Source organism: Amblyraja radiata, chromosome 24 (genome assembly GCF_010909765.2).
Source record: "Amblyraja radiata isolate CabotCenter1 chromosome 24, sAmbRad1.1.pri, whole genome shotgun sequence".
Taxonomy (NCBI): domain Eukaryota; kingdom Metazoa; phylum Chordata; class Chondrichthyes; order Rajiformes; family Rajidae; genus Amblyraja; species Amblyraja radiata.
The window spans coordinates 39,655,231-39,667,951 of NC_045979.1; the positions used below are offsets into that span (position 1 = coordinate 39,655,231).

The following is a 12,721-nucleotide window of genomic DNA, read 5'->3' on the forward strand; positions in this document are numbered from 1 at the left end:
AAAGGGCCTGTTTCCGTGCTGTATCTCTAAACTGAACAAGTATTGGAAGCAGTAATTCAATGTCATTTCTTCCAGCTGTTACTTGCGATGAACTTCCACCGATTATGAATGGCGTTGCTCCTTCTCCACCCAATAGGGAGAACTGGAAATATGGGATGGTGGCAAGGTACTCCTGTGATGAGAACTATTCACTGATCGGTGTAGTCGAACTTGTTTGTACAGAGACCGGGGAGTGGAATAATGAGCTGCCAACATGTAGAGGTACGCAACTGTAGTTTGTCCCATGTCCACAGAAGATTGTTTGCAGCAAACTCACTTACTTTTTATTACAGACTCAAGGTCCAGATAAAAGACAAGACATTACATAGAATAAACTACATACAGAAGCACAATACATGGTCTAAGATCTAGAATTAAAAAAACCAGTGTCCTACAACGAGACAACTATACCAATGTCTCCACAGCTGGGATTGGTAGAGTGTAGTGCTAAACTTTATGTTTGACAAGGCCAAGATGATTTAATTTTCAGAGTCATTAATCCAGCCAATAAATTTATGCATAAGTGTTTAAGAAGGAACTGCAGATGCTGGAAAATCGCAGGTACACAAAAAAGCTGGAGAAACTCTGAGTTTCTCCGAATTTATACATAAGATTTCTTAAGAGAGTTTGTAAAGTATTGACTCCTGCAGCCACAAACATTTCACTTGCACTACCCGATCTAGGTCTCTTAAGTAATATTCTCATGGCATCTTTGTAAGCTACTTTAAGTCTCTGTAAGCTTGCTTTTCTGTAGTTTGACCATAGGTGTGCAGTATAGAGTGGTGTACAATATGCTCCAAACAGAGATATCTTCACTCCATCTGTACACGCACTAAACATGTGCAAGAGAATGTTTGCTTGTGCATACATCATACGACGTTGCCCATAAATATCCTCATCATCTGTGATTTGTTCTGTAATAAAATGTCCAAGATATTTTACCTTATTACAGACACTAAAATTATTATCAGACAATTTAAAATCAGGACATTTTAGACATTTATCCTCTTTGCTTCTACAGATCATAACAGCACTCTTACCAGTGTTATAGTTAATATCGTAAAGCTTTAAGAGCACAAAATGTGCCCCATCCACTGATTCCATAAATCCTGCCACTTTAATCCTGCTTACAGTGTGTCAAGGTAGTGCAGCAGGTAGAGCTGCTGCCTCTCAGCGCCAGAGGCCCGGGTTCGATCCTGACCTCAGGGGCTTCTGCATGTAGAGTTTCCACATTCTCCTTGTGACCATGTGGGTTTTCTTTGGGTGCATCAGCCTCCTCCCACGTCCCAAAGACATGCGGGTTTGTAGGTTAATTGGCCTCTAGCGTGTAGGGAGTGGATGAGAAAATGGGATAACAGAACTAATATGAATTGTTGGTCAGCGTGGACTCATTGGGCTTGTTTCCATGCTGTATGTTCCAGCAATAAAAGAATCCCGCACATGATAATGGCTCTGAATAAATGTTAGGAAATTCAAGATTAAATGTAATTAAAAACAAATAATTGCCACGAGTTGCAACGTGGGTTTGGCTTAATGTAGTTGCGTTGGATATGTTCTAGATAAACCTTTAAGGAATTGTTTATATTCAGTAAACAATTTAACCTTGGTCATGAATAAAGTCATACCAAGCTGCAGTTGCAGATATGCAATCAACTGGAATGTGTGTGTGGTATTTTAAAAATGTGCACGTATGTTGATTCACACAGTGGGTGGTGGGTGCATGGAACAAGCTGCCAGAGGAGATAGTTGAGGCAGGGACTATCCTAACATTTAAGAAGCAGTCAGAGAGATACATGGATAGGATAGGTTTGGAGGGATATGGACCAAACGCGGGCAGGTGGGACATGTTGGCCGGTGTGGGCAAGTTGGGCCGAAGGGCCTGTTTCCATGCTGTATCACTCTATGACTAATGTAGCTGGGACATGTTGGCCGGTGTGGGCAAGTTGGGCCGAAGGGCCTGTTTCCACACTGTATCACTATGACTCTAAAGATGATCAAAGCACAGTTACCTGATGCAGATTCATGCTTGGATTTATTTTGCTAGCAGTTCTGTGCCATCTTCCTGACGTGCCATTGAATGGACGGATCGAGGCAGGGTTTGGCCCGACGTACATGTACAGAGACACCATCAGCTACAGCTGCACTGAAGGCTTTGAAATGGTCGGCCAGAGTGTAATAGAATGTGCAGAAAACAACACCTTTGTACCTGGACCCCCCTCCTGTAAAGGTGAGTTGCAAACAGTGTATGAGCCTGGACATTGACATCTTTGCTGAAGCCTGCAAATATCTTCTTAGTTTCTGTCTCGAGACGTGTGTCCACTTACTGTCCACACACGCAAATCTGCCCAATCACATTGTCAACAATCACAATCATGTTGCAATAGTCTCAGTTTAGTTAAAATGCAAAGAATTGGACTTGCGTTGTGCCACCACTTGCAATCTTTCTTTAATTGGTAACGTGTTCGTTCCTTCGATTCCAGATGCTTTACATAACTAGGCCAGAGAGGTGTTTTTGAGTTGAGTTTATTGTCACATGTACTGAGGTACAGTGAAAAGCTTTTGTTGCGTGCTATCCAGTCAGCGGAAAGACAATACATGATTACAATTGAGCCGTCCACAGTGTACAGATACATGATAAGGGATTAACATTTAGTGCAAGGTAAAGCCAGTGAAGTCCGATCAAAGTTAGTCCGACGGTAGACAAAAATGCTGGAGAAACTGAGTGGGTGAGGCAGCATCTATGGAGTGAAGGAATAGGTGACGTTTCGTGTTAGATGCAGGAAAAATGTTCCTGATGTTGGGGGAGTCCAGAACTAGGGGTCACAGTTTAAGAATAAAGAGTAGGCCATTTAGGACTGAGATGAGGAAACACTTTTTGACCCAAATAGTTGCGAATCTGTGGAATTCTCTGCCACAGAGGGCAGTGGAGGCCAATTCACTGGATGTTTTCAAGAGAGAGTTAGATTTAGCTCTTAGGGCTAACGGAACCAAGGGATATGGGGAGAAAGCAGGAACAGGGTACTGATTGTGGATGATCAGCCATGATCGTATTGAATGGCGGTGCTGGCTCGAGGGGCCAAATGGCCTACTCCTGCACCTATTTTCTATGTTTCTTGTGAGGCAGCACCTTTTGTGGGTCGTGTATTTTGTATAACGATACAAAATATACCCTTCAGTTTAGTTTAAGAAGGAACTGCAGATGCTGGAAAATCAAAGGTAGACAAAAATGCTGGAGAAACTCAGCGGGTGAGGCAGCATCTATGGAGCGAAGGAAATAGGCGACGTTTCTGGTTGCGACCCTTCTTCAGTTTAGTGGTGTGTTGGCAAGCTGGGAGAGAGACCTTTGTCCAGTGAGAAGCTTTAGACAATACTGTATGTACGAGCAATCCAGCTACCTATTCCCCTGCCTTTCCCCAGAGCCGTGCAGAGACTGCTGTGCCTGACTGACTGACTGACTGTGGGAAGCTCATGTTTCCATCTGATGTTTCATTGTATTTCATTTGTCCACAGCTGTCTCATGCGCTGCTCCTCCACCGATTAGTAACGGGAACACTTCCTCACCAGCCGACGGAGAGCTCTGGGAATACGGGATGGTGGCGGAGTACTCCTGCAGTGCCGGCTATTCATTAATCGGAGCGGGCAGACTGGTTTGTACAGAGACCGGGGAATGGGACAACACACCACCAACGTGCACAGGTAGAGTACAGTCGCTTTACAGCTGTCTGTAGATTAGCCTGTAGCAAGGTTGTAGTGTGACTGAAACCACCCCTAAGTGATAGTTCAACAAATATTCCCGCTTAACCCTGTGTTTAGGTTTAGTTTGGAGATACAGCGCGGAAACAGGCCCTTCGGCCCAGAGAGTCCGCACCGACCAGCGATCCCCGAACATTAACATTATCCTACACACACCAGGGATAATTCACACTCAGACCAAGCTAATTAACCTACAAACCTGCACATCTTTGGAGTGTGGGAGGAAACCGAAGATCTCGGAGAAAACCCACGCAGGTCACGGGGAGAACGTGCAAACTCCGTACAGACAGCACCTGTAGTCAGGCTCAAACCTGGGTATCTGGCGCTGCAAGTGCTATAAGGCAGCAACTATACCCGCTGCATCACCGTGCTGCCCCTGTGTTTGAGTGTGTTACTGAAGATGAGGAAATGGTTATTAAAAATTGATAACTATATTAAGTAATCTATATTTATTATTGCTTCAAGAATGGAGGCCAGTCAACTAATTAGATTGGTCAACTCTGTTAGCTCATAAGGTCTTAAGTGGTCATAAGGTTATACGTGATAGTAGAATTAGGCCATTTGGCCCATCAAGTCTGCTCCACCATTCAATCATGGCTGATCTATCTCTCCCTCCTAACCCCATTGTCCTGCCTTCTCCCCATAACCCCTGACACGCGTACTAATCAAGAATCTATCTATCTGTGCCTTAAAAATATCCACTGACTTGTGGCCTCCACAGCCGTCTGTGGCAAAGAATTCCACAGATTCACCACCCTCCGACTAAAGAAATTTATCCTCATCTCCTTCCTAAAGGAATGTCCTTTAATTCTGAGGCTGTGACCTCTAGTCCTGAACTCTCTTACTAGTGGAAACATCCTCTCCACATCCATTCTATCCAGGACTTTCATTATACTGTCTGTTTCAATGAGGTGCCCCCTCATCCTTCTAAACTCCAGCGAGTACAGGCCCAGTGCCGACAGACACTCCAATGTTCCCGAGCCGGGCAAGCCTAGCACGGCCATCTCCTCATGATGTTGAGGTGGTTGAGACTAGAGATGGCAAAAAGTAATTTGATCATCTTGTAAACTGCAGTCTGTGACTGGAGTAACTTTTCTGAAGATAAAAGTATTTTGATTTGCCCAAGTGTCAAAGTTCACAGACAAGTTTGCTTGTTGGTGTGAACTCATAGAATCTTGGAGTCATACAGCTGGGAAACAAGCCCTTCGGCCCATCGCATTCATCCCGACTAGAACTAGATATTTGAGAGAACTATATTAGATATTAATAAGGCAGAGATAGATATATTCTTGATTAGTAAAGATGTCAGGGGTTATGGAGAGAAGGCAAGAGAATGGGGTTGGGAGGGAAAGATAGATCAGCCATGATTGAAGGGTGGAGCAGACTTGATGGGCTGAATTCTGCTCCAATCAGTTATGAGCTCATGGACTGCTGTGTGTGTGTTTTCTGAGAAGAGGCTATTTCACGTCATCTAACTCAAATAGATAAATCAGTAGGATATGCGTTAGGATAGTGCTGCTCTGATTTGCCGTGTTAGATTTACTATCTGTACAAGAAAGATCTGCAGAACAAAGATCAGAGATGATCAGAGAGTTACCTGGTGCAGATCCATGCTTGGATTTATTTTGCCAGCTGTTCTGTGCCACCCTCCTGACGTGCCGTTGAATGGGCGGATGGAGGGGGATTCTGGCCCGGTGTTCACGGTGGGAGACACCATCATCTACAGCTGCGACCAAGGCTTTGACATGGTCGGCCAGAACGAAATAGAATGTGGAGAAAACAACACCTTTGTGCCTGGACCTCCCGCCTGTAAACGTGAGTCACCTTCCCTACAACTAAACCTAACAACTCAAAGAATTGCCGATGTTATAAATCTCCACCGTGGATTTTTCTTGGTCGTTCAAGAGAGAGCTAGATAAGGCTATTAAAAATAGCGGTGTCAGGGGATATGGGGAGAAGGCAGGAACGGGGTACTGATTGGGGATGATCAGCCATGATCACATTGAATGGCGGTGCTGGCTCGAAGGGCCGAAAGGCCTACTCCTGCACCAATTGTCTATTGTCTATTGTTAATCTGTTTTTTTTTAATCTTCTTCAATCTTTAATTTTAACGAATGGAATTTCTGCCCTTTTAGCTCAGTGAAAGGACTGGAAGTTTGTAAAAGATTCATCCGAATGTTCTCAACGCAAAAGTTGTTAGAGCAATATACCGATATCTAATTTGACCAACTGCACTGGGTTAATGTTTGGTGATGAAGTTGATGATTCTACACCAGGCTGAGGCCTGGGATTGTGCGAGTCTCGTCACCGACAGTGTTGAGGGCAGCGGTCAATGGATGTTTTGGTTTTGATGGGGTCAAGCGGCCTGGGGAAGGAGTGATGAGAGAGGGCTGAGGTACAGCATGGAAACAGGCCCTTCGGCCCGCCCAGTCCACGCCGACCATCGATCACCTGCTCACACTAGTTCCATGTTATCCCACTTTCTCATCCACTCCTTACACACTAGGGGGCAATTTACAGAGGGGTGATTAACCTGCAAACCCGCACGTCTTTGGGATGTGGGAGGAAACTGGAGCACCCGGAGGAAACCCACACAGTCACATGGAGAACGTGCAAACTCCACACAGACAGACAGCACCCGAGTTTAGGATTGAACCTGGGTCTCTGGCGCTGTGAAACAGCAGCTCTACCCGCTGCGCCACCATATCGGTCCTGTTGAGCGGTCGGTGGACCAGGCTTAAGATGTTTTTTTAAGGCTCCTCTAGATATTTTTTATAGTCTATGCATAATGAACGCCGGCACGGTGGCGCAGCGGGTAGAGCTGCTGCCTCACAGCTCCAGGGACCCAGGTTCCATCCTGACTACGGGTGCTGTCTGACCTGCGTGGGTTTTCTCCGAGATCTTCGGTTTCCTCCCACTCCAAAGATGTGCACGTTTGCAGGTTAATTGGTTTATGTGTAAGTTGTCCCTAGTGTGTGTAAGACAGTGTTAGTGTGCGGGGATCGCTGGTCAGTGCAGACTCGGTGGGCCGAAGGGCCTGTTTCCGGGATGTGTCTCTAAACTAAACTAAAAAAATTGAAACTGAAGCTTAGATTGATTGTATTTGCGGTAGCTGTGGAATGTCTCCGCCCTGCACCGATAGCAAATGGCCAGATGGAGGCAGTGTCTAGCCTGAAGTACAGATATGGAGACACCATCAGCTACAGCTGTGCTGAAGGGTTTAGAATGGTTGGCAGCAGTGTAATACAACGTGGAGAAAACAACATGTTTGTTCCCCGACCCCCCCTCACCTCCTGCAACATGAGTCGCTATTCCCAGTACTAAAAATAGAAAGCGGATAGCAGTTGGGGGCTGAGTTCTGTAAAAATCTATCTTTGAAGATTACAATAGACAATAGACAACAGGTGCAGGAATAGGCCATTCGGCCCTTCCAGCCAGCACCACCATTCAATGTGACTATGGCTGATCATCCACAATCAGTACCCCGTTCCTGCCTTCACATATCCCCTGACTCCGCTATCTTTAAGAGCCCTATCTAGCTCTCGCCTGAAAGCATCCAGAGAACCGGCCTCCACCGCCCTCTGAGGCAGAGAATTCCACAGACTCGCAACTCTCTGTGAGAAAAAGTTTTTCCTCGTCTCCGTTCTAAATGTTCTATAAGGTTCTCCGTTACAGAACAGAGCAGATAGCGAAACAATCGTTATTCATGTTTATTCCTTTATCATGTATCTGTACACTGTGGACGGCTCGATTGTAATCTTGTACTGTCTTTCCGCTGACTGGTTAGCATGCAACATGTAGGAAGTAACTGCAGATGCTGATTTAAACCGAAGACAGACACAAAGTACTGGAGTAACTCAGCGGGACAGGCAGCATCTCTGGAGAGAAGGAATGGGCGACGTTTCGGGTTCAGACTGAATCAGGGGAGAGGGAGATACAGAGATAAGGAAGTGTAAGGTGTGAAAGCGAGACAAAGGGGGGTGGAGAGCAAGGGAAATGTCAAATAGATCATTGTTATCTGGGAGAAGGTGACAACGAAACAAACAATGTTGAAACGTAATTGGAGACAGACTAGTCGGAGAACTGGGAAGGGGGAGGGATGGAGAGAGAGAGGGAAGACAAGGGCTACTTGAAGTTCGGTAAGTCCTTATTCGCGGTGAATCTTTGCTGCACCTTTCCAGCAGCATCACAGCCTTCAGTGCCGTGTGTTAACGTTCATGTCATAGGAGCAGAATTAGGCCATCAGCCCATTGAGTCGACTCTGCCATTCAATCATGGCTGATCTATCTCTCCCTCTCAACCCCAATCTCCTGCCTTCTCCCCATAACCCCTGACACCCATACTAATCAAGAATCTGTCAATCTCCACTTTAAAAATACCCACTGACTTGGCCTCCACAGCCATCTTTGGCAATGAATTGCACAGTCACCACCCTCTGACTAAAGAAATTGCCCCTGTAGCCAGGAGCACCAAGTGATGGAGTGGATATTGAATGGTGTTGAGCGGAGTGTTCCAGTAAGTAGATCGCTTCCCCTTGGATGGTCTTAACCTTGTGGAATGGTGTTAGATCTGCTTACATCAAGACAAGTGCAGGTTGTTTGACCACACTCCCAACTTGTACATCGTGGGGAGTTGGAAGGTTTCTGGGTCCAGGTGTTTTCCTCACCAGGTGATGGGCAACCTCTGCCTTGATCTTTACTTTATATTTTACATTAGAGAGACAGCACAGAAACAGACCCTTTGGGCCAAAGTGTCCGCGCCGACCAGCGATCAACAGACAATAGGTGCAGGAGGAGGCCATTTGGTCCTTCGAGCCAGCACCGCCATTCAATGTGATCATCGCTGATCATCCCCAATCAGTACCCCGTTCCTGCCTCCTCCTCGTATCCCCTGACTCCGCTATCTTTAAGAGCTCTATCTAGCTCTCTCTTGAAAGCATCCAGATAATCTGCCTCTATTGCCCTCTGAGGCAGAGAATTCCACACTCACAACTCTCTGGGTGGAAATGTTTTTCCTCATCTCCGTTCTAAATGGCTTACGCCTTATTCTTAAACTGTGGCTCCTGGTTCTGGACTCCCCCAACATCGGGAACATGTTTCCTGCCTCTAGCGTACCCAATCCCTTAATAATCTTATAAATTTTAAATAAGATGCCCTCTCATCCTTCTAAACTCCAGTGTGTACAAGCCCAGTCGCTCCATTCTTTCAACATCTGACAGTCCCGCCATCCCGGAAATTAACCTGGTAAACCTACGCTGCACTCCCTCAATAGCGAAAAGAATGTCCTTCCTCAAATTTGGAGACCAAAACTGCACACAATACTCCAGGTGTGGTCTCACCAGAGCCCTGTACAACTGCAGGAGGACCTCTTTGCTCCTACACTCAACTCCTCTTGTTATGAAGCCCAACATGCCATTAGCTTTCTTCACTTCCTGCTGTACCTGCCTGCTTACTTTCAGTGACTGGTGAACAAGGACCCCTAGATCTTGTTGAACTTCCCCTTTTCCTAACTGGACACTCAGATAATTCAGATAATAATCTGCCTTCCTGTTCTTGCCACCAAAGTGGATAACCTCACATTTATCCACATTAAACTGTAGCCTGTATACTAACACAATCCTACACAATTTACAATTATTACCAAAGCCAATTAACCTACAGATCTGCACGTCTTTGGACTGTGGGTGGAAACCGGAGCGCCCATGAAAAACCCACGGGGAGAACGTGCAAACTTCGCACAGACAACACCCGTAGTCAGGATGGAACCCGGGTCTGTGGCATTGTAAGGCAGCAGCTCTACCCGCTGCGCCACTGTGCCGCCCCATTGTGGTCTTGTGCTCTTGTGGTCAAGGGCTTTACGTGGCTGGTTGGCGAGTTTCTGGTCAGTGCTAATCTCAGGATGTTGACAGTGGGAAAACTTTGTGATATCATTGAACATTACGAGTAGAAGATAGTTAAACTTGTTGTTCATGGATGTTGTTGGCACATTGCTGGTGCTAATGTTCCCTGGAGCTGATGGATCAGGTGTAGCTTGCTCATGTAGAGACAAGGAACTGCAGATGCTGGCTTACAACGAAGGGCACAAAGTGCTGGAGTAACTCAGCGGGTCAGGCAGCATCTGTGGAGAACATGGATAGGTGACGATTCAGAGTGCAGGAGTAACTCAACAGACTGTCCCTGTTAGTGTGATGTTACACTGTTGAATAGACGACTTCATGAGAATACATTTCTGTGAATGCCATTAAGAACCTATTGGAGAACCTGTGGAACAGCATTCCTCTTCCCATCAGAACTGCCCCCTCCATCGACTCCTTTAAGTCGAGACTTAAAACCCATCTTTACTCCCAAGCCTTTCTAGACGTCCTCTGAGGGAGGGCTACATGTATGTATTTATGTATGTACTTAATCTATGAACCACTGTTGTATAACGTTAGTACCTCCACCCATGTAAAGCACTTTGGTCAACGAGAGTTGTTTTTTAAATGTGCTATAGAAATAAAAGTGACTTGACTTGACTTGGAGATGGTCATGCTTGCATCAGTTGTGTTACAGCTGTACAAGATGTTGGTGGGGCCACATTTGGAGTATTGTGTTCCATTTTGGTCACCATACTATAGGAAGGATGTTGTTAAGCTGGAGAGAAGATTTACGAGGATGTTGCTGGGACTTGACTGCCTGAGCAACAGGGAGAGGTTGGGGGAGGCTAGAACTCTAATCCTTGGAGCTCAGGAGGCTGAGGGGTGATTCTATAGTGGTGGAGAGGCTCATGAAGAGATAAAGTAGCACAGAGTCTTTTACCCAGAGTTGGAGGATCAAGAAACAGAGGCCACAGGTTTAAAGTGAGAGGAGGAAGACTTAACAGGAACTTGAGGGGCGACTTCTTCACACAGAGGGTGGTGGGTGTATGGGTCGAGCTGCCAGAGGAGGTCGTTGATACAGGTGCGACAACAACTTTTAAATTATATTTGGACAGGTACATGGATAGGACAGGTTTAGGGGGATCTGGACGAGGTGGGACGAGTGGAGAACGCATCTTGGTCAGCATGGGCAAGTTGGGCCGAAGGGCCTGTGTCTCTATCACCTTCACCATTTCCCTTTCTTTCTGTGCAGTGAGAGACTGTGGTATTCCAGGAGAGATAGCCAATGGAAAAGTTCAGGCACCAAACTCTACATTTGGAAGCAGAGCTGCTTTTAATTGTGAACCTGGGTGAGTATTTGGTTACATCTGAGTCTTGAGAGATTACAGACGGCAGGGACAATTTACAACTTACAGAAGCCAATTAACCTGCAAACCTGCACGTCTTTGGAGTGTGGGAGGAAACCGGAGCACCCGGGGAAAACCCACGCAGGTCACGGGGAGAATGTACAAACTCCGTACAGACAGCGCCCGTAGTCAGGATGGAACCGGGTCTCTGGCGCTGTGAGGCAGCAGCTCTACCCGCTGCACCACCGTGCCGCCCTTGAATGTTGCCATACGAACAGAAACTGACAATCTGAAGCAAATCCCTTCACAAATAATGTGTTTATTTAAATGTATACCTTGTTTCACTCTCACTGTGTTAATTTCCTTTTACTGGGCACATGTTAGTTCATGCTGTGAATTAAATATAATTATTCAGCCTCATCTCAGCTGTGTTGTTGAAACACTGATCCAGGTAACTCATTTTTACACCAGGTTTCTCAGCAATAACATGTCTTTGTGTATCTAGCTATCGGCTGGTGGGTCGCAGCTACTTACAGTGTGCAGTTGGTGGATGGGATGGCCAAGTCCCAGTGTGTGAAGGTGAGGTTGGACACGGAACATCGTTTAGTTTAGACATACAGCGCGGCAACAGGCCCTTCGGCCCACCGAGTCTGCACTAGCCAGTGATCCCCGCACACTAACACTATCCTACACACACTGGGGACAATTTACATTTACACCAAGCTACAAACCTATACGTCTTTGGAGTGTGAGCAGAAACCGAAGATCTCAGAGAAAACCCACGCAGGTCACAGGGAGAACGTACAAACTCCGTACAGACAGCACCCGTAGTCAGGATGGAACCCGGGTCCCTGGCGCTGTTAGGCGGCAACTCTAGCACTACGCCCACCGTGCATGAGAATACGCACTGTTCCACAAACACACATGCATTGGACCACAGTATATTCATTTAATTTTGCACCTGTGAGATGGTTGCTCCCCTCTGCACTGAGTGCTTTTAATTCCTGAAGCTGAAGTTTTGAACCCACATTCCCTTCAGAGTATTAATTGTATTTCATTTTTGGTCTCCTAATCTGAGGAAGGACATTCTTGCCATAGAGGGAGTACAGAGAAGGTTCACCATACTGATTCCTGGGATGGCAGGACTTTCTTATGAAGAAAGACTGGATAGACTCGGCTTGTACTCGCTAGAATGTAGAAGATTGAGGGGTGTCTTATAGAAACTTGCAAAATTCTTAAGGGGTTGGACAGGCTAGGTGCAGGAAGATTGTTTCCGATGTTTGGGGAAGTCCAGAACAAGGGGTCACAGTTTAAGGATAAAGGGGAAGTCTTTTAGGACCGAGATGAGAAAAACATTTTTCACACAGAGAGTGGTGAATCTCTGGAATTCTCTGCCACAGAAGGTAGTTGAGGCCAGTTCATTGGCTATATTTAAGAGGGTTAGATGTGGCCCTTGTGGCTAAAGGGATCAGGGGGTATGGAGAGAAGGCAGCTACAGGATACTGAGTTGGATGATCCATGATTATATTGAATGGCGGTGCAGGCTCGAAGGGCCGAATGGCCTACTCCTGCACCTATTTTCTATGTTTCTATTTGTCCACAGCTGTGTCGTGCGCTGCTCCCCCACCGATTAGTAACGGGAACACTTCCTCACCAGCCGACGGAGAGCTCTGGGAATACGGGATGGTGGCGGAGTACTCCTGCAGTGCCGGCTATTCATTAATCG

The 12,721-nt window shown here is 46.2% G+C and overlaps 2 protein-coding genes across 2 annotated transcripts in view; both read left to right on the forward strand.

Annotated features, from left to right (window-relative positions):
- Window positions 1–12,721, forward strand: part of cr1 (complement C3b/C4b receptor 1 (Knops blood group)) — a 791,565-nt gene that overhangs the window by 692,067 nt on the left and 86,777 nt on the right. The gene's annotated exons all lie outside the window — the stretch shown is intronic.
- Window positions 1,853–11,049, forward strand: LOC116987083 (membrane cofactor protein-like). The gene is made up of 5 exons (XM_033042990.1): window positions 1,853–1,876; window positions 1,955–2,266; window positions 3,550–3,735; window positions 5,425–5,607; window positions 10,902–11,049. Exons 2-5 carry the CDS (start codon window positions 2,062–2,064, stop codon window positions 11,000–11,002), a joined length of 675 nt encoding a protein of 224 aa, XP_032898881.1. The 5' UTR covers window positions 1,853–1,876; window positions 1,955–2,061; the 3' UTR covers window positions 11,003–11,049.